Source organism: Podarcis melisellensis (genome assembly GCF_964234715.1).
Source record: "Podarcis melisellensis genome assembly, chromosome: 5".
In the NCBI taxonomy this organism is placed as follows: domain Eukaryota; kingdom Metazoa; phylum Chordata; class Lepidosauria; order Squamata; family Lacertidae; genus Podarcis; species Podarcis melisellensis.
The window spans coordinates 41,799,526-41,825,155 of record NC_138537.1 but is presented as its reverse complement, the minus strand read 5'-3'; the positions used below and the strand labels follow the sequence as shown (position 1 = coordinate 41,825,155).

At 49.8% G+C, this 25,630-nt stretch overlaps 1 protein-coding gene across 1 annotated transcript in view; it reads left to right on the top strand.

The window, feature by feature from the left end:
• The window catches only part of R3HCC1L (R3H domain and coiled-coil containing 1 like), a 33,797-nt gene extending 15,816 nt beyond the window's left edge, over window positions 1-17,981 (top strand). The window contains 6 exon segments of the mRNA XM_081912383.1: window positions 2,093-3,867; window positions 11,764-11,939; window positions 12,357-12,427; window positions 12,566-12,661; window positions 13,725-13,865; window positions 17,407-17,981. Coding sequence (XP_081768509.1) covers window positions 2,093-3,867; window positions 11,764-11,939; window positions 12,357-12,427; window positions 12,566-12,661; window positions 13,725-13,865; window positions 17,407-17,462 — 2,315 coding nt within the window. The 3' untranslated portion in view covers window positions 17,463-17,981.
• The last annotated feature ends 7,649 nt before the right edge of the window (window positions 17,982-25,630 follow it).

The window sequence follows — 25,630 nt, the reverse complement described above, 5'->3', positions numbered from 1 at the left end:
GGGCATGGATTAGGAAGTCTGAGTGTAAAAGAAAGGCCTGGAGCAGGAGTTCCATACATCATCCATGGTCTATGAACTCCATTCAGGTGGACCATGGTGTGTCTGTGGTTTTTGGATTGAATACAGGAAATGGCACATCCTTAAATTAAATATGTTGATTTTAAGTGTATTTTAATTATCTTTTATTTCTTATATTGTATTTTATTATAGTGCAGTTTTAATTCTGTGGAATTAAAATTGTAATACCATAAAATACAATGCCGTAGAAATAAAAGAAGCAATTAAAAGCATACTTAAAAAGCAGACAGCAACTAGCACATCAACTGCTATGACAGGCCAAAAAAAGAAGCAAACCCATTAAGTGGTTCTGCAAGACCCTCAGCAGTTTTCAAGTGGTCCATGGGGGGGGGGTGGTTTGGGAACCATTGGTCCGTCCGACCCCCATCCCTACCCTGCCCCAGCTGAGAGACTGGGAGGTAACTGTTGCAAGTGTAGGCTAAAACTACATTATTATTATTTTGACTTGTTTTGATTGTTCAGTCCTGTACTTAACACTGTCCAGTAGACATGGATAAGTTGGACACGGAAACAGTCAAATTGAGAGGATAGCTCTGGCATTTTAAAGGCAGCAATCTCTTTTCTAGCTTTCTTGCACTTTGAAGTGCTCTGAGTCAACGACAAGCACTGCTGTGGTTCTCTGTGCCGGATTGAGGCAAAGCCGATAAAAGCCTTAGAGCATCTTGGTTAGGGCTTGAAGCATCTGGGGTCAGGATGCTGATGTGCAGGTGGGAGCTTGCTTCTACCAGTTTCTTGGAAATAGCAAGGTAGCTGTAGGTCCAGCATATGAAAAAGCCATGTAACATTAGATCTCTCTCACATCCAGAGCAAAGTCACCGTGACTTCCTGGGACATGGTTGCCCTGCTTTCTAGAGAGCTGTTTCTGAAAGTGTTTAGGGGGAGAGTGAAAGCCACAAAGAGGGCCGGGTGCCATTAAATCCTAGTGCAAGGCACATAAAAGACGCATGGGTAGTTCCTCGAGCCAAAAGAATAATCAAAACACAGAGTAATAGCGGGTATATAGAGCTTTTTAGGAAGAATGTTTGATTCCAGGTGTAGCTCTGTTTAAGGAAATAACAAATCAATAAAGCTGCCTCGGTTTTAGAAGTTCCACACCGTTATGAAATTACTGGTGCTTGGAGCATGTTTTTAGTCCTCATGGTTGCAAAGAGAAGTTTGGAAACACGTTGGCAAAGATTGTAGAGGGGAGAGGCTACACAAGGTTGTCAAATGTCAGTGGATAGTATTTCAGCTCCCCCTTCCTGCTCTATAACTGGCTACATCAGTGGTTCTCAAAGAGTGTGGCAGGAGAGGATTGCAAGTGTCACGGGGAAAACCAAGGACAATCAAAGAAACATTTAAACATTTCAATGTTATATAGTATAGTACAGGTATAATATCAAAATAATATTTTTTATTTGAAGAATATAGATAGATATCTTTTCCAAATGAGAGCAGGAGCCTCAAGTGATACTAATGACATTCCTAGTTGTGTTTTCCAGTGTATTTCTTACTTTCAAAAATTTGGCATGGCACGAGCAAATTTTTGTTATTAAAGTGTGAACCAGAGAAAAATCTTTGAGACCCTCTGGGCTGCATCCCAATTCCCAACTTCTGTCTTTGTGCCTTTCTGCCTCACATGCCTCAACCCTAGCCAACTCCTGTACCATTTTTCTTTTAAGTTGGAAGAGATCTGGTACAATCACTGAAAATTTGAATCATGAAAGCAAAATAAAGTAAGACAAAACAGCTGTACCCTGCGCTTAGAATGCAGCCATGGTTATGAGGCTATTGTAACTGTGCATAACTGAATGCCCAAATCCACCTGTCCTTTGGCCAGGAAATGAGTTACTGATCTAGTTCCACCTCTGCCTTCCCCTGGCTGTAGACTATTTCTGCTCTGTAAAAGGCAGCAGGTGGGACACAGATTGTGCTGCTGTTTCCAGGTTATCCTCCCCTCCCTGCTTCCCCAAACACCTACGTGGGGCTACATTGCTCTGCTGTTCACTCGACTGATTGCTTTCCTCTCTTACAGATCTTGGCAGCACTATGCAGCCAGATACGGAGAGGACTCGGATACGGCCCAAGAAGCCAGACAAGGCCCTGTACGTCCCCAGAGCTCTACGTGAGACGGCCGGCTCAAAAACTAGCACCTCATTAGCCACCAGACACGGGAGCGAGGGGAGCCTCTCCTGCTCCTCAGGGAAGGAGATCACCAAAGGATGTGAGGGAAGGCCGAGTCCCAGAGCTGGGAGAGGCCTGTTTCACGATGACCGGGATGGAGTGGATGCGCCCAGAGAACCAAGAGGAACCTCATCCCAAGGCGGGAGCTATAGCAGTGCCTTCTGCACAAGGCCAAAGGCTCGGAAAGAGTCCCAGCAGAAGGCTGAGTCACACAGACTGCCCGTTTCCTCCAGCTTCCTAGCCACAACTCCCTCTGCACTGCCCAGCTGTCAGGCAGAGTCCTGCACTGCCCTCTCTCATACTAATCTATTGTGGAGGATGGCCGAGCTCCAGCTTCAGCCAAGGCGTAACGAGGTAGACTGCTCTTGGGAGGAGCAGCACGTGTGTCCGTCAGCAGAGCAGGACGCTTTCTCTTTGCAAAGGACTCCCCACACTGGCGTGAGCAAGCAGGCAGGAACACTCCTCACAGACCAGGTAGGGCTGAGTGAAGGGAGTGTGCAGACATCCATCAGAGGGAGGCTCTCGGATGAGGGAGAGGTGGGTGATGGTGGCCTGTTGGCCAGCAGGGAAAGCACAATGGCACCCACGAGCCAAGGTTACTCAGAGCCAGCTGGAGTAAGTGAGGGCGATGTGTCTGAAAGTTTAGCTGAGGGGGTTCCAGATGGCCCAGGGGCACATGAGGATTGCCTCTTGGCATGTGCAGGTGAGGGAGTGTCTGATCCAACAGATGCAGGCAAGGGAAACCCGTTGGTTCGCCCTGAGACAGTTGAGCCTGGTGGACGTGAAGGCACCGATAAGAGCAACTCCAATCCGACAGAGATGAGTGACGGTAGCATGTTGGACTATACAGCTAATAAAGTTCCAGATCAGACAGAACCAAAGGAAGGCAGTGGCATCAAAGATGCAAACGGGAGCGTTGCTGCTCAGGCAGAAGCCAACGAGCAGAGCACACTAGAGCATGGCGAGGAGAATGAGAGTAGCATGCCCAGTCATGCAGTTGAACACATGTCTGATCAGATTGGAGTGAGCTTTGATAATGTGTCTGGAAACAGGGATGAGAGCCCTTTAATTGAGGCAGGTGGTTCAGGGGTGGCTGCAGGCGGTAACTGTTCAGATAGTGACTATGGGACAAGGGATTGTCACCCCAGTTGTGTCTTGGAGGAGGAAGTGGGGCAAGGGTGTGGCAGGGAAGACGAGGAGGGAGGCAGCATTTCCCATCACACCCGTCGGTGCAAAGGCGATGTCTCTGGGGCCGAGGCTGCGCCGGCAACAGGAGAAGCGACTTTGGGCATGGGAGCGCAAAGCGCTGAAGGAAGGGAGGCTGCTGGCCAGTCACTGGGATGTGCCTCAAAGAAGGCGGCGTGCAGCGCAGAGAGAGTCATGGAGGGAGCAGGAGCTCTCTCAGGGGACGCCTCAGTGCAAAAGCCAAGCCATGGGGATGTGGGCATGAGGTGGCGGCATCCGTCTGAAGCCAAGGCAGGCGAAGAAGCTGGATGGAGCGAGGAGCCTGCTGGAACCAGCATTGATCCAGCAACCGGCAATGAGGATGACGGCGTGGCAGATGAGAGCTGGGATGCTCTGTTTAATGACGATGGTGACTGCCTGGATCCGCATTTACTGGCGGGGGTGAGTACTCTCTGTGGACTTTTCCTGGATCTGGGTGTCATGAGACATGGTGGCGGGAGATGGTTGCATGTTGGGAGCACATGACGCAGCCGGTTTACGGAGAATGCATTTTTAGTTTTGAGGTCCTGCATGGCTGGCTGAGCTGGTGTGCCTGCAATGCCTTTAATCTGTAGATGCGCTTTATTTCTCGCCTTCTCTTTCTCTTTCAATCTCAATATTTATCCGATGCCCTTTCCCAGAAGGTTATACCATAAGCAAGAGATTTAAAATTTTCTGTTGGAATATCCAAACCTCTATTCTTGGAGTAAACTGATTTTTACACACACACACACACACACACCCCAGTTTAAATCTGTAGGTTGTCCTGATTTCAGTTTTTAGATTCCATTTATTGAAACATTTCCATTCTTTTGGAGGGAGAGGAGAGAGAAGCCACATTGGGTCTCTGTATGTACAGGGACGGGAAACTGGTGATCAGCAGACAGAGAGCCCGAGTTCTACTCTGTTTTTTGAGCATTTAGTACAGATGGCCTGCACACTTTGAAGCTTTTCACCAGAGGCATGGGAGCTACTAAGTTGTTTCTTTATGAAGTCATGATGAGAGTTGGAGGGTTTGGAGAAAGCTTTTGCAAAGTTAACGCATGATGATGACACTTTCTGGGTTGAGCCGATTTCTGTCCCCTTTGATGATTGTGGGGAGATGGCCGCATGTATTCTGTCATGAGGCTAGAGGAGGACTCAAAAGAAACACCACGAACGGCCTAGTAGTCTGTGGAAGTCTCCAACAGAAGTGGTGCTTGAGAAATCATTAAACAAGAGGAGCACAGCAATTGGCTTGAGAACTCCCCAACACCTTGAACTCCGCAACGCATGCCAAACTCTCTTGGCTGACTGGATATAATAAAATGCATAAAATAAGGCAGGCGGAAGTTCCTCTGCACGACGGCTGCGTTGCTACGAAGCAGAGCCTTCATGATGACCACGAGGCGTGCAGAGACATACCGTGAAGTTTCATGGAAATGGCAGGTTTTTAATTGGCTCTGGCTTGTTAGCATATCGCCCTGCAAGAATAGCGCAAAATGTGTTGCGATGAGTAGCTCAGCACGGGGACCGTGCAGCCTTGCCTTCCGTTTATGAGGAAAGCACTGTGTCGGCTGGATGGCTGAGAGCCCCTTATTAAAGCTTAAATCAATACCATAAACCCTGTACTTTTGGAGTGACACAATAGTACCTAAAGTAACAAAGTGTCCTAATATTGCTGCGATGTGCATTCAGGCCTGCTTAGGAGCCGGGGGTTGATCTGAATGGATTCGGCTTGCTAATAGCTCCGGCGAACCATTGAAATTAACTAAGCAGGCTCATTACCAAGGGTTAGCTCATAAACCATCCTAAACTCCTGGTAATGGAAGCTGTTAAAACTCCATGGGGGCAGCTTTTACAGGAAGTAGCTTTGGGTTCACTGCTGCTTATTCCAGTCAGTTAACGGCAAGGAAATTAAATCCTCCTTTCTGGCAGGTGATCGGCCAGTTGAAAGTGAGGCCGGATCGTGCAATCGGTGCACAGGCTACCCATTGTGCCTCTGTGCAGAAGTGACAGCACACCAAGCAGAACTTGTCTTCATAGGTGTTGAAGGTGTAGCACAAACAGAATTGCCTCCAAACCGATTTTGCTGCACATGTGTAGCCCAGTGTCTGTATGGTGCTGGTCTTACACATCATTGTGCATAGATAACCTCCACCTACTCCCAGGCTCATATAAACGGATCCTTCTGCAAAGGAAAATTTGCAGGGTTTACTGGATGTTCACATGTTTCTGCAGCTACGATGCTCGGGATACTGCGGGGTGGAAATGTTTGTATCCTGAAAGACACAAGGAAAGCGGGTGTGGTGAGGAAGGAATCTAGATGATCTACTTTAGGTCTGCTTTCCTTCTTCCGTAAGGCTGGATCTGCTGCACTGGTGTCGCCAGAGGGAGAGCAGTAGGGCAATAGCATGGCTGGGCTTGGACAGAAGTGGAGGGGCAACCAGGGGATGAGTCCTGTGGCCAGAGAGCTTCTCTGTGCTCTCGCCTCCGATCCCAAAGGCCTGACCGCATGGATGCGTGCCTAGTTGTGGGCATGACCTATTTGTAGCATTGTGAATTCTGCATTATGAAATCGCTTTGCTTTGTTTAAACAAACTCTGCGCCTGCTTTCATCAGAGAGCTGATACCAGTAAACTGCCTGCATTAGAAAGCACTAATTTTAGAAAAGTCAGGGATAATTTCCTTTCAATTATCTCACAAGTAACCACTTGGAGGAAGGTGTAGACTGCAGAGTTGAGAGAATGAAGGTGAGGTCTCGGGAGTCGATACTCTGGCGAAAGGCTCAGTGTTGCATTAGGGCAGGCTAAGGGAATGACTTAGGCTCTTTAGGGTGGGGTGAGGGGGTCTTAATGTGGTTTACATATTTCTTAAACACAATTGCAGCTGCATCTTTTGTAACAGTGCCACGCTCGGAGAACCCCAGAATTTCCATTTGCCACAGTGAGGAATGAACTTGAGCAGTTGGCTTTTAGCCATTAAAAAAAAAAAATGGAGACGCAATTTTGTTTTGTACTTGTGGGCAAAAAAACCCCAAAAATGTAGATGGTGTGGTGATGCAGAATATCATGTAATAATTGTGGAGGCATTGATTTCTCCAGCCTGATGTCCTTCAGATGCTTAGAACTACAACTCCTTTAAGCCTCAGCCAGCGCAAGCATACTGGCTGGTGGAAGCTGTAGTTCAAAACCTTTGTGGAGCGAAAGTCCATACTGCAGTTCCTTTGTGGAGCGCCGTGTCCATACTGTAGTTCGTTTCAGCAGTCTCTTTTCACTGTACCAGATCAAACCTTTGACTCTCTGCCCACAGTCAGAGGCAATAAAGCTTCAGAATAAACTGCAGGAGGGGAGAGCGTTCTTGTGCTTGGGTTTCCCATGGACATCTGGTTGGCCTCTGTGAGAAGAGGATCCTGGACTAGATGGGCCATTGGCCTGATCCAGGAGGCTCTTTTTATGTTCTTAAGTATAGTCATTTCCCTCCTAGAATTGTAGTTTGGGCTTTTCATATTTATCTTAATGAACACCGGGTTTGTCATATTTATCTTAATGAGCACTGAACTATGTGTGATCGCATGAATATACCCACATATATTTTTCACCCAATCCATTTATCAGCTTTGATTCCTCCCAGCCCTAAAAAGCTGAGAACCTTGTGAAATAGCTGGACTCTCTAGAATCACATAGTTCCGACACGAGATTTACTGTCTGCTAAGAAAAATGAGTTGATATAGCTGAAGAATGCCCTGGCAAATGGGCACAGTGCTGGAAATTCACCTTGAGGAAGAAAAGAGTTCTGATAATGAAAGCGAGAAGGCGGGACGATGGCTGGGACAAGGGATAGCATGAGACTTTTGTCAAGACCAATTACACAAAAGCTTGTATCGCTTTAATGAGGTACAAGATTTTGTGTGGATAAGACAGAACTTGGGTTGCCTACAGTGACAGATTCTGGGATGTGGTGTGAGCTGTGCTCCTCCTTGTGTGAATATCAGCAGCAGAATTTGTGGGTGATGCTGGCCAATGTCTCTAATGGAGGGTCCATCCACATTAGCAATTTCTCCTGAGCGTTTAATAATATTTACTTTGGGACATGCCCCTGCTTTGGGTCAACTTGCACCTGTCCTGCAGTAAATTGCTCCCTGGAGTGTTTTTAAAATACTACAGGAAGATCTCGTCCTTGGTGAAAATGCTTCTCCTTTAAACTATGAATGTCCCCAGAGTCCGGGTATCAGAAGATCTCCGGGCGCTGGAGAAATGTGGCAGTGAAAATTCACAGGCAAGATTCCTGCAAAGCTCAGAGTCTGGCTTCCTTTCTGCAGCTCCAGCCTAGTGACTGTGCTGATGCAGATATGCACATATCTATATCCTCCTGCTTGTGTTTTAAGAAAAGAAGAATATGGTGAGATAAAAATGGAAGGAGGGGGGAAACAGCTCGTGACTAAATAAAGCTGTTCCTCTGCTATTGCTTTCCCTGGTGAAAAACTTACTCTAGTTTCTCATACCAAGGTCAGTATAACTCATTTTGTTGCATAGGAGGAGTGTTGCGCTGAGATTCGGGTGTGTGAAAGTGGGATTTAGAATGAGAGCAATCAGATCTTGGCATACACAAAAGAGGGTGCTTTGCATGAGTTGATGTTATGGCTTGTGTGTCAGTGCTGAGCTGCAGGTGAGATGTGTTTACTTAATTCTCTGTGTGTAAGAGCGGCGTTGGGAGTAAATGCTTCTGTGCAGGCTTGCCTGGGGATCAGGGGAAGGGCTTATGTTCAGGCCCTGTGCAGATGTTTGAGAGTTGCCTTCTTCTGGCACAGGCCTTGGGCATTTCCTCACTACCTAGAAACCACTGCTGCTGGTTCCTCTTTGGGAATCTGCGAAGCCTTTTTGGAACACCCTGTTTTCAATGACTGGGGGGCTGGTCTTGCTCGATCCTTGTGGCCCTGAAGTCTTTCGTTTTCATTTCACAAAGTTGGGAGGGACCACCAAAAGGCTATTTGATCCACCCCTCCTGTTTCATTTGGTCCAGTCCAACCTGTCTCCCTTCACTCAAAAGAAGAAGAAAATATCCTTGCCAAATCAGAACGAAAACTTTAACGTGCAATGGAAACCGTGAAAATAATTCATTCTGTCATTTTGAAGGCCATTACTTGTCTAGTTTGGGTGCCCAGCACTGACCAGCAGCCCAGCTGCCCTTGCAGGCTGCGCACCCGAGAGGCCAATGCGTGTGCCGTGTGATGTGCTTTTTTCAGTCACCCATGGAAAATATGCCATAGCTGGTAATACAGTGTTTCTGGGAGGATTACTTTTGGCTAAACTGGCCAATTCTGTTGGAGAGATTGTAACTAGCCAGCCCTGTCTGCAAAAGGGAGGAGTGTGCTAGAGCAGGCTGTCATGGGCACACATTTCTGCCTCTTGCCTTACACGCTTTTATCTCTATAAGGCTCCTCCGGCCTCTGCCACTGTGCTTCACTCTCCCCCCGCCGCATGTTGACTGTCTTCTCAGTCTCAAAAGCTGAGCGAGCGAGCGAGAGTCAGCGCAGCAGCGTGGATAAATCTTTGGAGAGCGTTGAGCCGTGGCAGACAGTCTTCATTTCCTGTGTCCTCTTGCTCCTTGCTGCCTGTGCATCCGCCGGCAGAAGCTTTCCCAGCACAGGACAACATCTGAACATTAGCGATCTCTGGGAAGGAGACTGCGAGCAGGAGGCTGGGACTGTGTTAATGCGGCACGAGGGCGCACGGTTCCTGTAAGCAACCCAAGACAGGAAGCCCATTAATGGGCTCGCTTTTTCCCTGCGCGAACCATTGCAAGCATATTTGTAAGAATGCGGTGCCGTGTTCCCCGCTAAACATGCGTGCGCTTTGTTGCTGCAGAGCAGGCTCACATCAGTCAAGCCTGAAGTTGTGTGCAGAGACAAGCAGGCTTTGTGGGCAGGTTTGTGCATGTTGTGCATTGTTCATGGATGGTCACCATGCTTGCGAGGCAGGCAGCTCCTGGCCCTCAGTGTGCCTTCTGCTGCACCCAGTGGTTTGTGAAGGTCAGGGGTGCTCATGCAGTGTGCTCTCCATCATCTCTGAAGATCTGCCATGCCACTTAATGTTATGAGAGGCTGCTCCCTCAAGCATTTCTTGGCCAGCTCCCCTTGCAACCGAGTGTAGTTCGCTTAGGTTCCTTAACGATCAACTTAATAGCTTGGATCCTGTTAAATCCACCGAGGCACACACTCCATCCTGTCCCTCTTGCTGCAGATCCACCTCTTCCTCCCTGATTCGCCGGCTCGTTCTTCCGTGCTCCACCCACCCACAAATTCACTTTCCCGAAGAAATTATCTGAATTGCTGTCTTTTATTGACCGAAGTAGCTGGAATTTATAGACTTTCCCTGTACAGCCGTGGCTTCTGTTGGTACAGGTACTTGGGGAAGCAGACAGAGTGTGGCTGAATTATAGACTCCCTTGCCCACAGGATGTGCGCGGAGCTGTGCCGCTTAGGGACCTAGCACAAGTGCGTTTCCCTCGGAGAGCTGCATCCAGCTTTCAGTCTCCCAGCAGCTATGATGGTTGACTTTGGGGGTAAAGGTTTGCCAAGGCACATGTATGGAGGGGAGCTGCGTGGTCAGGCTAAGCAATTCAGTGAAGGGTCGTTGTTCATTAGGCCATGATGTTGCAGACCTGGAGACACGAGATCTGCCAGCATTTTGCGGTGTTCCCAGAGGCCTGAGTCTCTCCCCCCCACCCCCCGCTTTTGCAAGGGAAGGAGCCGTGTTTGCATTTTGGCTTTTGGTTCTTGCAAATCCTCCAAGGTGGTTTACAGCTGTTAAAATCTCGCTGCAGTTAAAACTAGTAAGCATTTTAAAAGCCGAAATAAAACATCCAGAATAGGATATACACTAAAATCCAGATGAAATAAAACCTTCTTAACTGCCCATCTAAAAGACAATGTCCTCCACCATTGGAACTGCTTGTAAACAAAGACGTTGACCCTGAGTTTGCTTATTTTCTCATCCCTCCCAATCCATTTCCCTTTTGTGATGTGTCTTGAGTGCAGAGAAATCTTTTTTTAGCGACTTATAAGCTGTTCTGGGAGCTTTTTATAGCCAAAGAATGGGATGAAAATAAAAGCTCTAAATAAATAAATGCACATATGTTGTCAGTGGAATACAGAACAGGGCCTCGGAAGATGACTACAACTGATGGGCAAGTTCATGTGAGGGGAGGCAAGCCTTCATATATCCTGGCCCAAAGCCATTTAGGGCTTTATTGATAATAACCAGCTCCTTGAATTGGGTCTGAAAATGAATTGAAAGCCGGTGCAATTTAAACAAGGCCAGTGTAATATGGCCAGAAAAGCAGACACCAGACATTATTCTGGCTTCAGCATTTTGCACCAGCTGTGGTTTCTGAAAAGTTTTCAAGGGCAGCCTCACATCTAGAGTGTGTTAGTAAACGCAGCGTAATTTGTTTCCCTTAGGAGCAGTGTGAGATCAGCCTGCTTCATTCTCCCGCTCTCTTCTTGGATTTTGGGGTGCAGGTGTGCACAGCATCCCGGGAGCCGGGTCCCAGCACACCTGTCTCCTCCCTGAGCCTGTCTTAAAAAGAATAAAAAATCTCTGGCTGCTGTCTATCATTATTCCCAACTGGTCCGCAATTCATATATTTTTCTGGCCCAGAGTTTACTGGGGCAATAGCTATCACAAGTAAAACATGGGTCCAGGTCTTCTCCCACCTGTGTCTGAACCCAATCACCCCTTTTATTTCTGTCCCACACTTCACCTGCTTAGCCATGGGGAGTGGGGGCTGCCACGCCTGCTCTGTAAGCTGGGTTTTACAGCTTCCTTGGTTTGGGTACCACCAACGCCCTTCCACGGAGCGCGGAGCAGGCAGGAAGACAGCTGCTGGGGAGCTGGGCACCCACTCCAGCTTCCTCCCCTGAAAAGAACGAGGGAGCCTGGCGAAACGGTTAATGGGGAAAGTATGCAAGCAGCAGGAGGCACCTGATCAATAACTCCCAATCTCCCGTGGGCCATCAATCCTTCTCCGCAACACGAGCCCACGGCTTCATCAATCAGCCAGCGCACCCGCTCCAGGGCTGCCAGAAGGGCTCAGGGGCTGAGATGCACCACGGTGCTCAGCAGTCGGAGGCAGCGCCTGGCTGTCGTTTCAAAGGTGGTGTGGGGGGGATCAGGATGAGCTCCCTGAAATGGCATTGGGGTGGGGGTCCACCGGTGGCCTGGGCTGCTTTGGGGGAAGGGGCAAGAGGCCGAGGGCCTTGCACTGCTGCTGCTACAGCTCGCCACCCCTCACTGCTTTCCTCTCTCCTCCCTCCAGCTTTCTCCCCACAGACCACACCCTGCGGGGCTACAGGAGTCACGCTTTGACTACTACAACTACACCCCGGCTGACCTGGACTTGAGTGACTCTGAGCTGCCCCACGTCATTGAGATCTACGACTTCCCAGCGGAGTTTCGCACTGAGGATCTGCTGCGCGTCTTCTGCATCTACCAGTGAGCCATTTGTCCCCGTTGTGTTGGACTAGAGGACCCTTGTGGCTCCTTCCAACTCTGCGATTCTATGTCCCATTTCACACCTTCTCCTTGGGTGTGGATCACCCCCAGCAGGCAGGGCTGGGGGTGAGGGCTCTCTTCACCTAGAGCTTTCCCTTCCATGGCCTCCTGACTTCTGTGAGTCCTTAGACCTGGATCCAGATGTGCCCCCTGGCTCAGAGATGCAAAGGCCAGTCTTGTTCCAAAGATGCCCCGGCATGCTCTGGCATCACTACCCACCAGGCATCCTTCCAACTCTCCCTAGCCCTGCACCCCCTCTTGAGCTCCCCCCAGGACTGCACACAATTGCCTTTTTCTTCCTCTGAACACCCCCACAAGAACCCTGATGTCCCCATATTTCTCTTTTCTGCTCTCCAGGAAGAAAGGCTTTGACATTAAATGGGTGGATGACACACACGCCCTGGGGATCTTCTCCAGCCCCATCACAGGTGAGGCTTGCTTTTGCGCAGGGCTTGACCGGGCAACAGGAAGCGGCTGTCTTGCTACCTGGTGGGGATGGCCTGTCTAATGCATTCACTGCGAAGGGAGTCTACTTCCCCGTATGATACCTGCTCCTCTTCTCGCAGCCCGAGATGCTCTCAGCACCAAGCACCTGATGGTGAAAACCCGTCCGCTGTCCCAGGCCACGCGAGCTGCAAAGACCAAGGCCCGAGCCTTTTCTGGTGAGTCCAGAAGAGAGAGATTAAATGCCTGGGATGCTGAGCATCTTCCAGCCTGTAGCTCATAGCTGCACTACCTTGCAGAGATTATCCCAGATCATTGTAGGTAGCCATAGTAGTAGGACTTCAACAGCCCCACCCACCCACCTGCTCCTCTCTGCTCCTCTCAGGTGCTGATGAGCACTGGTTCTTCAGCACAACTGCTTATGAAACCTGGTCTGCTGGAAGTCTCTCTCACATGAACATTGGGCTTCCCAGATCCTACAACCACCTTTCCAGGGAAGCAGCTGCAGTTTAAAGCAGTGGAAGTTCTCCTGCTAGCACCGAACAGGGCTTGTTAACTGTAACAGTGGAATCAATAAAAATGGGTTGCCCCCCTTTGGGTTCCTGCTGGCTGCCCTAGTCCCTGAGCACCCTTGCATCTCATCAGGGCTGAGAATAACAAGAAGTCTGGTTGGCTTCCTAGGGCAACGCCTAGGGAATTGAAAAGGTGCATTTAAAAAAAAGGAACAAAATTAATATTGAAAGTAGAATCTGCAGCACGGTTTACAAAAAAATGCAGAAAATTAAACAAACATTAAAATCGTCAATATAAGATAACATTAGACGCAGATATTTAAAACAATTCGAAACGTTCCGGTGTCACATGGCCTGTTTGCAATGTAGCTTTGTGGGTGTGTGACACACAGGAGAGAAGAGTCAGGCAGGCAACAGTGCAGCCCTGCATACCCCATCCAGCCAGTGTTTCCCACACACTCACTGTCGCCCCATTGCTCCCACGTGTCTCTTGCCCATGGCAGATCCCTTTGACAGCTGCTTCCACTCCCGTTTTCCTGACCATTAGAGGTGCTCTCAGCCTCCTCTCCTATCCTCCTTTGTATGCGATAGAGGGCAGCACCCAGGCTGTGGGTGATGCTCTTCCCTGCCTTATCTCTTTTCCTTTAATATGTGCTTTTGGAAAAGGACTCATCTGCTGATGTAGTGCCTAAATACTCTCATCTTCCAGCAATGGGAGTCCTGACTCTGAGCACTGAGACTGTTCTCTTCCCTCTGCCAATTCCTCTAGAATTCCTGCAGCCAGCCAAAGAGCGCCCCGAGACCTCAGCCGCTCTGGCCAGGAGACTGGTGACAGGCGCCCTGGGCGTGCGGAGCAACCAAAGCAAGGCCGAGCGGGAAGCTGAACGCAGGCAGCTGCAAGCAGCCCGAGGTAAGCCTAAGGGTGCGGGGAAAGACGTGAACTGACGCTGTTGTGTTGTAGAGGCAGGAAGTGTGTTGGAGACGGAGGTGGCCCAGGCTGCGGTGCTGTGGAGTGCAGGCGAGGGATGCTGGGGGATTTCTCGATGTCTCCGCCTCAGGCCTCCCTGCTCTCACTCACTACCCACGTCCTGGGAGCCTCTGGGGAGTCTGGCTCTCTGCTTCTAGGCAGGGTTGCAAGTAAGCTACACCAACCACGTGCTCGCTCACTCTCCTTGCTGTCACATAGACAGCTCTGCCTGCCTGAGGACCTGAGGGAGTCTGTTAGGCAGCCAACGTCTAGGTCACGGAAACATGCAGGGATACAGGAGAGGGGATCACCCTTGGTGTCAGGTTGCATTCTGGGAAAGGGTTCCCTCGTAGCCCTCCCCTCTGCTTCCACTTTCTGCTGCTAAGGCAGAACGGCGTTAAGGGAAGCATCCTCTGCACAACAAAGGGGGAATCAGGTGGCCTGGCTGGGGAAAGGGGTTGTTTCCCCCTTTCCCCACCACTACCAGCTTTCTCCAGGGCAACAGGAGACCCATGGTCAGATGAGCTGCCACCTCAGCCATGCTGCTGTCCTGGGCTTATTGTATCCATTAAGGGCCCTGTCTCTTCCCAGGGCGATGGCAGCTGGCTCTCCGCCTGTGCTTCAGCTGCACCAGCTAGATAACAGCGGTGGAGCGTGCCCGCCTAGCTGTTTGCCATACTTGTTTGGAAACTGTAATGAGATCAGTGAGGTCCTTTCAGATTCCCCACATGTCTGTTATTTCCTGTTAGGACTGGGAGGGCTCTATTGGGTAGCAGGAGCTGGCCACTGCAAAGCATCTTGCAGGAGCCTGAGGATGCTACGCACCTGTCCTACAGCTGTCAGTGCATCTTCAGCATCATTTGTTAAGAAAGGAGTAGTTAGGGAGTACCTTGTCTGTCCAGGTACCAGCTCCCAATGCCCTAGTCCTCTGGGTTGGGATATTTTGACATCTCCAGTCTTCATGGGAATCCACAAAGCTCCCACTCTCCCCAGTGGTTGCCCAAACTAAAATTCACACACATGGTGTATGGCCCATAGCACTGATGGATATGTGACTTTTGATTCGGCCGAGTATTTGTCCTACTGTGGAACCAAGGATCACAGACTTGGCTCAGAAGTGGAGGAGTTTTATGGAAGATACAACTGGATTGAATTGGGGCGGGGAGGGTGTGAAAGGGTTAGTTGGTACTGAAAGTCACAGGCAAGGGCTCCCTCTGGGCTGAGTTGATTCTATTACGTCAATAAAGTCTTTTGTATATAGTGGAACCTGACAGTAGGCCTATGGGCCTTGCAGGGCAGGTAGTCTAGAAGATGTTCAGATCTGTCTTGTATTCCAGATTGGCAGGTTGGGCAAAGGAGCTGGCAGTTCTTTGGTTCCCATGTTCATTTTCAGTTTATCCAGAGCCTTTGGTTTTGTTGCAGGATTATATGCTGTAGGGAGACAAGGACCTTTTATTTCTTTTGAGAGCCACATTATCTTGGGGATGATCTGTTGGGGACTGTGTGCCAGCAGTGGAGGCAGCCTAACCCAAAAGTGGGGAGCACCACTTCTCTCTCTCTCTCTCTCTTTCTCTCTCTTTCTCTTTCTTTTTCTTTCATTCTCTCCCACTTTTCTCTTTCTGCCACTTTCTTTCCTCCTGGTCCTCCTGCCCCACCTTGCCCTCTGCTTCAGACACATGCATTGCTTGGGCTGCCGGCTACTCACCCCTGCCCTAAAATGTGGAAGGAAGAAGAGATTTCAGGGAAGTGGGATGAGGCAGGGCCTTTCATTGAAGCAGGTGGAGGATGGGGGCAGAGCTGATGGATCATGCCCCCCAGAGACCGTCAAAGATTGGGCTTGAAAAGGGAAGCTGAATAGCCTCTGATCTCAAAGAAGCACACCGTACATCCTAGAGAGGTCAAGTTAGGCTCTGCCTTTTTAAAAAAATCCTGCTGCTCTTTTTGAAACAAAATGCAGTATTTTAAGCTTGCAAAGACCCTTCAGGCAGCAGTGAAAATCAGGAGAAGAGGGTGCAGGTAATTAACAATGCAAATATTTTAGTCACTGTAGGTATATGTCTTTAACAACAAGCTTTTTGCACATTAAAAAAAAGTGTTGATAGTTGTTTGTCAGTTCAGGTGATAAATTTCCCCGTGATTTTCCTGTTTCTAATATAGCCTCTTCCCCCCCCTACACCTGCTCCTCTCCAGCCCCCACTCCACACCCCCCCCCCAACCCGGCCCCTTCTTATGGAGTTTTCTGAGGAATCTTCTCTCATACAATGACTCTATTACCTTCTGTCATTCTTTTTGAAACTGGAGTATGAGCATGGATTACTCTGGGTCTCTCTGACATTCCCAGCATAATCAGAAGCTGTTAAAAATTGTTTTTCTCCATAGCTTTCACTTTAGCATTTTGAATAGGATCTGAATCCAATAATCACTGCAGCATTTCCACCGCTATTACCCCTGCCAATGATGGCTTGTGCCCTGTGAACACAGCATTTTGGACTAATTCCTGCAACAGATTTCTCATTGTATACATATGATGTCCAGGTTACTGTAGCCTCGTTCAGCCCAGGCCTCCCCCTGCTCTCATATTTTTACTGTACTGTCCTTGCAGATGTCCTCTTTGTGACCACATTAGAGTAGTGATTCTTATTCTTTTCTTTTTCTTTTTTGCCCATTTTTCTGCCATGGCGCTGCGAGGGACAAAAGCTGGAAGATTAGTTTATGGCTTTGGCCAGATGCTTATGAGACAGGAGGCACCAGCAGCGGCGCTCCCATATACTTGGCCCCGTTCCTCAATTGCTCTCCCAAAATGCTATATGGTGAAATGAGGGGGCATCAGGTCGGTGATCCTCAGGTTTGGGCACTAGGTGGTGCTCCAATCCTGATTACTGCGGAACTGGGAGCCAGTGCCAGCTGCAGGAGGCAGTGTAAGTCATGCATAGGAATAGGTGATTTGTTTTAATTGAAGCTGCCAACTCTGCAGTCTCCCTGCTCTTCTCCGCTCGCTAGCCTTTCCCTCGGGTCACCAGGCAGGCTTTCTGATCCTAGCACAGGTGAGACGCAGCCCATTGGAACATGGCATGGCACTGCTGATAGAGGCTGGTCAAGGGGCAGGCACAGTGCGGCTGAGATGGGAGGAAGGAGACAGCGGCGTGAAGCAAGGTCAGCACAGGGCACACGCTTTCTGAGTGCCAGCATGGTAGGCAACCACAGTTTGCTGAGGAAAGTGGTTGTGCTGTGTCATAGGAGCAGAGCCTGGGAAGGGCGGGAGGTGATGGAGGAAGGAGGGAGAGGAAGCGCCAAGGCTGCGGAGAAGCGCCACTCTGTGGAGTCAAAACATATACCGTCATGTGATAGACAACAATCCCATGACTGCAATCATGGAGCAGGAATTCTAACAGGCTGGAGTCCCCTGCACCTTCCAAGTGTGGCGCTTTCCTAGGCTGGCAGAGTGCATCCCCCATGGCTTCACCTGCCCCTTTTCTCCTTGCAGAGCGGAAGCGCTTGGAGATGAAACAACGAGAAGATGCCTGGGAAGGACGTGAGTGAGGCCGCACCATCTCAAGGAGAAAGGGGAGAGATGCCTTGAGACTTCACCTGAGCAGGACTGGGGCTTGGGTGCAGGCGGGCAGGTTGTGCTCGGCAGCGTTGGGGAAAGTTCTGCCGCTCCCTTTGGGCTAAGCAGCAAGAACATAGGCACTCCTGAGCGGCGGAAACGTGCTCAAATGAGCCCCAGCAAGCCTTGCCCTGGGACCCTGAAACAGTGGAGCTGGAGTTGGCAGTGCCTCTGCAAGAGCTGCCACTGGGCATCCGGCCCAAAGACTTGGCACTGTTCCACTTCTTGTGCCATGGAAACATAACCCTCAATATCCAAATGACGTTGGCTCAGCTCTTCTTGGATGCGCTGCGTCCTCCACTGTGGGCAGCAGGAAGACCACTGAGCAGTGTGGTGCCCTTGGGTTCTGTGGGACTGGACTGAGCTGTGGCAGCTTTTACAATGGGCCCTCCAGGATGATCAAGTGCCCGCCATTGAGTTTCTTATTAAAGGCTTTTTTATTTTTTAAAAAATTCACATGGTGCAGTGTGCAACGCAGCCTCACTACTTCCAAGTTCCTCTTGAATTAACCTCTGCAAACTTGTGGATTCAGCAACAGCCAGTGGTGACAGCCAATGGGTTGCCAACGCTGCAGCTGAACCAGACCTCCTCCCAGCTCCTCAGGATGTCCAAATGCTGACCGGAAGTCAGCCTCAGATGCACAGAAAACAGCAACTCTTGTATGTTAGCAGAATCCTGATAGAGCTAAGTTCCAGTAAAGAGCTGGTGTTGAGATGCTCTTTTCCCTTGTGTGTGCTGGGAAGCTGGCATGTTTATGGGAGGCCTTTGCCACCCAAGCTGTATGCAAGATCCCTGGCCCTACCAGGATATTGCTGCTGCTGCTGCTGGGATTCCCCTCCTCATAGCAGGAATGCTTTGGCAGAGGCCCCTGCGGCATGTCATTCCCACCTTGTGAATATAGGGCTTGTAATAGCAGCCGGACCCAGGTCACAGCACAAACATGCTTGCTCTGGCCAGCTTGCAGGAAAGGTTGGATTTCGCTTTACGGGCACCGACCCCCTCAGGAATGCCTCCCCAGGGGCAGCAGACAAAGTCCTCTCTGTTCCAGGTAGCCTGATTACAAACACCCGAGCTACAGGCAGATTGGCCACTTCCTTGTAAACTGACATCGACAACACGCCCCTGCTAGGCCGTGCCGGAGATTCCTGTGGTCAGACTCTCCCAGCTGTGTTTGGGGTCAACACCCTGGGAGCAACTTGGCTCCCTGAGTAGCGGCTGCCGCTGCCTGCTTACCCCAGAGTTCGAGACCCAAGGACAACAGCACGGAGGGAGCAGGCACCACTGCAGCCCAAATGCAGCACAACGGGTCCCAGGCCCAGCAGCGGGTAGAGACTTGGGATTCACAGGCCGTAAGAATGGGAGTGGTGCTCAGGAGGACTAAATGGGAGTGGGGAGGCAGAGTCCTCTTGGCTGATGCTTCAAGGTAGGGATGGGGGGAAGCAAATACCGTGGTACCTTGGTTTACAGATGCTTCAGGTTACAGACGCTTCAGGTTACAGACTCCGCTAACCCAGAAATAGTACCTCGGGTTAAGAACTTTGCTTCAGGATGAGAACAGAAATTGTGCGGCGGCAGCGGGAGGCCCCATTAGCTAAAGTGGTACCTCAGGTTAAGAACAGTTTCAGGTTAAGAACAGACCTCCAGAACGAATTAAGTTCTTAACCCGAGGTACCACTGTATGGCCCTCCAGAACTCTCTGCTTGGCCCTTGGAACTCTCCCCAGGCCACACCCCTCCTCCACTGGCCACACCCCTTGCTGGCCCTGCATTGCAGCCTCCTTGAGTGTTTTTTTTCCTGCCCAGCCTGTATCCTTGCACTTCCTGGATGGCAAATACAGAGAGATGAGCAAATTGGCACTTGTTGCTCCAGTCCCTTTTGCTTCTGGCCCCACCCGCCTTTGGTATGTGGCCCCCTGAAGGCTGCCAAAGAGGACACGTGGCCCCCAGGCTGCAAAACGTTCCCAGCCTGTTTGAAAGGGTGTCTGTGGCACCACATGGCCTGATTTCCGGTCAGAGAGGGCAAAGGGAGACTGGAGCCGCCTTGTCAGAGCCTGGGGAGACGCTGCATGGGAAATATTGTCTCAGAAGCATCCAGTCCTGTTTAGCTTTGCCCGGGGTCAGGTCAAGGTAGGCCAAGACAGCTCTCAAGCCTGGAATGTGCTGGCAGGCCGAGTGTTTACTGGCCAGCCAAGCTCGCAGGCATCTCCCTGCCTGGAACAGCTCTCTCTTGTGTCTCCTCTTGGGCAGGGTGGAGCCCGGGACTCTGATGTGGGCAGCGTTCTGGAAGGGGAGGCGGATGGGTGCTCACTGCTTTTCCTGGCAGTTCCAGTAGTCTCTAACCCCCTGGTGAGGCCTGGCTTGCTCCGGCCTGCCAGCTGCTCCCCGAAAACAAGCCCCGTCTATTTGGGCCAATTAAATACTCTAAATACTGATACAGCGCAGCGGCTAAACTGTGTCCCACCCCTGTTTATAGCTTCTGGCAGCCTGTGGAGGCTGCTGACATGAAAGGCCAGCAGCCATGAGCCATCTGTGCCTTGTGAGCAACTTGAGAGGGAGTTTCCATCAGCACCAGGGCTGGAAATGTCTCTGCTCAGGCTACTCTTTCCCTCAGAAATGCTTGGCTTGTTTCTTTAATGTCTCTGCTCAGGCTACTCTTTCCCTCAGAAATGCTTGGCTTGTTTCTTTTGTTCCTTGATCAGGAGACTTTATGCAGTCCTAGACGCGTTGCTCAGAAGTAAAAGTTCAGTGGGACTTACTCTCTAGTCAAAGCCACCTTAATGCCCCAATGCAGAGCATTCCTCGTGAATTTGTGCCTCAAGTCCTGTGTTGGGTGGCTGTTTCTGCACCTCCATCCTGATGGACCTTGGTTCAGTCTCTCTTCTCCTCACTCCTCCTCATTGCCTTTGTGTTAGATTGACAGAATTTGTGCTACACATGCAGCTAACCATTGTTTTGAAGGCCTTCAGAATAATATGTAGGGACCGGGTGTGAGTGTGTACAGTGCTTTTTTCTTTTAAAAAATGTTTAGGGGTACTCTCATTTTGACTCAAGAAAATCACCATTTTATAGTTCAAATTGGAGAAAATAAATACAGTAAAAGGACATAAGTACAGAGATTCACAAAATGTTTAGAGGTATACATACCCCTGTGTCCCCCCCAGAAAAAAGCACTGTGTGTATGTACACCCCCCAAAAAAACAATACATACATACACACATACATTTAGTTAGTTAGTATACCGCCCTACACCTGTAGAACTCAGGGTGGTTCACAACATAGTAAAAATAACAACGAAACAATAATTCTCCCCCCCACACACACAACACATTTGAAAGGGCATCAGATGTCAATCAGCCAAAGGCCTGGTTGAAGAGGAATGTTTTTGCCTGGCACCTACAGGTGTATAATGAAGGCACCAGCCAAATCTTCTTGGGGAGACCATTCCACAAAAGGGGAGCCACTGCAGAAAAGGCCCTTTCTCGTGTTGCCACCCTCTGGATGTTTGTGGAGGAGGCAAACGAAGAAAGACCTTGGAGAATGGTATCAGTATCCGGGTACAGTCAAATGTAGAGAGGCTGTCCTTGCGTTTCCCTGGTCTGCTGGGCTTGACCTCAAGAGGCTACAACACTGGAGAGTTCACTGTCTTCTCCCCTGTCCATTGCTCCAGATGGTTAGTCCAGCCTCCATGAAAAGTTTTGTGTTGGGGTGGCTAACCTTACTCAGCCTCAGGTCCAAAAGCATGGCAAGCGTGCCCCCCCCCCACATGTGCAAGCAGGTAAGGCAGCAGAGGAGGGGCAGTGGAGTCACAGATGTGGCGGTCAGCCACCCTTATTTATTATTATTTTGTTATGTATTAAAATTATATACTGCCTTTTATTCGAAGATCACAGGGCAATTCACAGCATAAAAGTACAAATGCCCTTGCCTTGCGTCCTCTGGGTCTGGCTAAACAACCTTTTCCCAAAGCCCAGCTTTGGCATCTGATGCTTGTGAAATGCCCTTCCCTCTTTGAGAAGCTCAGAAGCCCAGACCTATAGCTGTGGCAGCAGCTGCTTTATTCCTCTTCAGCGCTGATAGTTGGCAACCATGTTTTGAGTCTATATTACACCTCGGGGAGAGAGGAAAGTGCATTAGTACACAATGGCCCATATTGTACAGAAGGATAATATGTGGGTTTTTTGGGTTTTTTAAGGCCACCATCCTCTTGTAAAATGTGCGTTCTGCAAGAGGACAGCATAGCACATTACCAGACAAGCCTTGGTAGCAGCAAACAACTGTAGGATAGGACTTGTTGGTAATGACAAGAGCTTGGAAGATCGTGGTCAGGCAGACTCTGGTTATGGCAATTTAGATGGTTTTCACCTAAAGAGTTTTAAAAAACAGCTCCCTGTGCAATGAGCTTCAAAACATCGACATATATTGTGACTATGGATGCATATCACTGGGAATTCAAGTTCATGGTAGAGGCTGTCTTCTACAGGAAGGAATGTTTTGCCTGAACTCTGAACCCAGGTCCACTGGGACTGAGACCAAGACTTTGAAGACCGATTTAATATCCAGGGAAGCAGCTGAAGTAGCCCCAGAAGCCAGAGACCAGGTCCCAATGTGTATCTCCTGGCTTCGCAACATCAGAAATTGCCCGGAGCCTGCACTGAGTGGGTTTCAACTTGAAAGAGAATTTTAAGAGAGCAGAACTGAACCATCAAGCTAGTTTAATGTTTACCTTTCACATGCCCTCTGAATTGGCTGCCTTACACTGCCAAGCTATATAGGATGCTGGAGAACTATGCTTTAAATTTTTTTTTTAAAAAAAGTATTATTACTAATTAGCAACCCCATATGGTTGTTTCAGAGATGTGGGAAGTGGCAGTCTGGGAGAGTGCTTTTAATTCCTTCTGCCCTTGTTTTACCAATCTAATTTCCCCAGCCTCCCAAACCCGCTATTATCTCTGCAACATTACAAAGGAAAAGAAGATGACAAGTACAGCTTCAGTACCTGTCATCCCCCCCCCCCAACACACACACACACTGAGCTTATAGTAGCTTCAGTGTCTGATTTGGATTGGATCTCCCAAAGTCCACCTTTCCTGATCTCCGAAGCAGCCTTTCAAGGTTGTGAATGAGTGTATAAGACAAAAATGAAGGAGCTGAGGTGCCTCAGGTCCAGGGCCTGCCAAACGCAGCCCTCTAGGCCTCTCTACTTGGCCCTTGCACTCTCTTCAGCCCACACACCCCACCAGCCCTGCTCTGCACCCTCTCTGAGTGCTTTTGCCAGGCTGGAATGTGCCGCTCAACCGTGAGCCCCTCTTGCTTGCTTGGGTGGCAGCAAAGAGGTGCTTGCTTGTGGCTGGAATGTCGCCTACACCACAAAGTGTGTGTCCTGTCTGTGGCTACACCTGCTTTTGTCTCCAGCCCTGTCCACCATCGAAACGTATCGCCAAGAGAGTTGCCTATGAGGAGATAGGGCCCTGAGAATGAAGAAGGTTCCCTTGGCCTTCTTTTGAGAGAACAGATGACTGAGCTTGGAGGAGCATCAGGTAGGGATGTCCTGGGACAGAAGAGCAGAGAGATCAGGGGCCCAAGGCCATGGAGAGCAGGAGATGAAACTGGGCAGGAGGCAAGTGCACCCAGGGAAGGAAGGCAACAACACTGGCTTTGTATTGGGCTCCAAAGGAAAGCAGTGAATATTGGACAGCAGCGATACTCAGGATGGGGAGGGAGGAACATGAAGGTGTCCCACATCCTTTTAATCCCAGCATTGAAGTGAATGGACCCCAGGCTAAATCGAGTCTGGTCTATTTTGAAATGAAAGCTTCCCACTTCCCTTTTCTCTCTCACTTGAAGTGCTGTGTGGAAGGTGAGCTGGCTAATCTTAGTATAGCGTAAAAAGAGGGTGGTAAACAGGTGGAAATGGTTTAATGCAAGATCAGAGAGGAGGTTGTAGTCAAAGCAAGAGCATGGGAGCTATTGGGACCGGAGGAACCGGGCAGATCTTCAAAGCAATGTTGTGGCACTGAAAGTTCAGGAAGCAGCTAAAAACAAGGAACCCCACCCAAGCGAGGAGGGTGCCAGTGGGTGTAGGATGCCAAAGGAAGTGTAATTCATAAGAATGTGCAAACTTTGGAAGTGGAAGAAATGGAGGAGAGGCAGGCGGCCAAATGTGAAAAGGGAGCAAGAAGGGGCAAAAAAACACTCTTCACAAAAACACCTTGGGAACTGAAAATGATGCTAAATTCCACACAAGGGCTTTATTACATCATAAAGTCTTCCTGTTTTGAACACTCCTCCTTGCTCTCTCTGTCCCACCCAGGCTCCAGGAGTGATTACCTTCTGCTGCCTCACCCTCCTGGGGCTTCGTGCTATGAACAGGCTCTCTTCAGAACCCATTTAATACTCTCTGCCTTTAGCCAGACATGAACAAGGCTGCACAAGGTGTCCCTGGTTGCCGTTGGCTCTTCTGGTCAAGCCACGGAGCAGGACGTCCAGATCTGTCAAAGCATGGAGCCCTTCCAGATTATCCTAACATCTGCTGGACAAAAGGGGCACAGAAGATTTTTAAATTCCCCTGGAGTTTAACCCCAAATGTTGGCTCACACTTTGGGTGCTGGCTAGAAGGGGTGGTGAGACACCCTCTACAGAGGAATGTAGCAGGTGCTGCTTAATTTGGGGGGTGCAACTCTTCGGCTTGGCCCTTTATATGCCTTTGCTTTTTCTGTAATTTCCTGTCTAGCCAAATGCTTCAGGAGTGCCTTGGTCAAGCTGACCTCTGCTTGCTTTCCCCCTTCTGCTCCCTTCGCTCTGCTCTGGAGGTGGAACAGAGGCATATATTTGTGGAGTGGTTCTGTGCCCTCCACCCTTCCTCTCCCTTAGGTCAAGATGCACCCCGAAATGAGTGGGGCTGGCTGCCAGAAGGGCTTTGGAACGCAGCAGAACTTCAGGTATTTATTGATCTCTTGCAGGCCAGGCTTAGGAACAGGGACATGCCCTTTTATTTGAGTTCAGTAGGGAGGCAAGGAAGGACAAGAAGTAAGAGTGAAGCTGTTGGTCTTGGTATATGGCTCCACTGCAGTGCTGGGGAATCAATAAGGCCGCAGGGTCTTGCCTTTGCTGCAGGCAGGCATAAATCACTCCCACCCATTCCTCTTCATGCCTTGACACAGGCCTGAGGGCTACCCCCCTCCCCAACCCACAAGACCTGATGGATTGCAAGCAGCTGCTGTCCACCTGCCATTTCTCCAGGCTTTGCTCATTGCCTGGGGAGGGGGAGCACTGCAATGGAGTCAGCGCTGAGTGAGGGGAGAGATACCACTTTGCTATGACCCGGACTTTCAGCCTGGCTTCTTTAAACATCGCATGAAGACTCCACTTGTGACCACACATCGTTAGCTATCTACATTGTCGTCCTTGATCATAGGACAGCAGCCTCACTCCTCCTGCAAGGTGTGTGCTCCATCTGGCTTCATAGTCACCAGCTGTTCCCACCCTCTGCTGCACTCGCGGAGAGAAAGAGCCTTCTCAGGGATTGTCCTATAAATGCTGTGGCTCGTGAAGTAGGGCAGGGTTTCCCAAGCTTGAATCTCTAGCTGTTTTTGGACTACAGCTCCCATCATCCCTAGCTAGCAGGGCCAGTGGTCAGGGATGATGGGAATTGTAGTCCAAAAACAGCTGGAATTTGGGAAACCCTGAAGTGCTTCTCCAGGCATGGGGAATGTTAGGCCCAGCAGTCAGTCGCAACCCCCAGCCCTCTCTGTTTGGCCCTTTGGACTCTCAGGCCACAACCTTCTCTCACTTTGCTCTTTGAGCTTTTCAGTGGCTGGAATGTGTCCTGGAACTCTTGTCTGTATGGAGGAGAGGGATGCCATAGGTGATGTTTATATTCATTGCCCCACCCACTTTTACCTCTGGCCCCACCCACTTCTGGGCATGTGACCCCCTGAAAGATTGCGTCAGAGTCCCCCACCCCTCTGCCTTCCTCTGCTTGCCCTGTTGTCTTGCCTCCTGCAGGAAGAGCGAAGAAGCAGCAACCCTCAATGGAGGCACTGCATACCTCTGTGTTTTTACTCCACTCTATGACTCAGTCACACAAACACCATTGCCTAGTT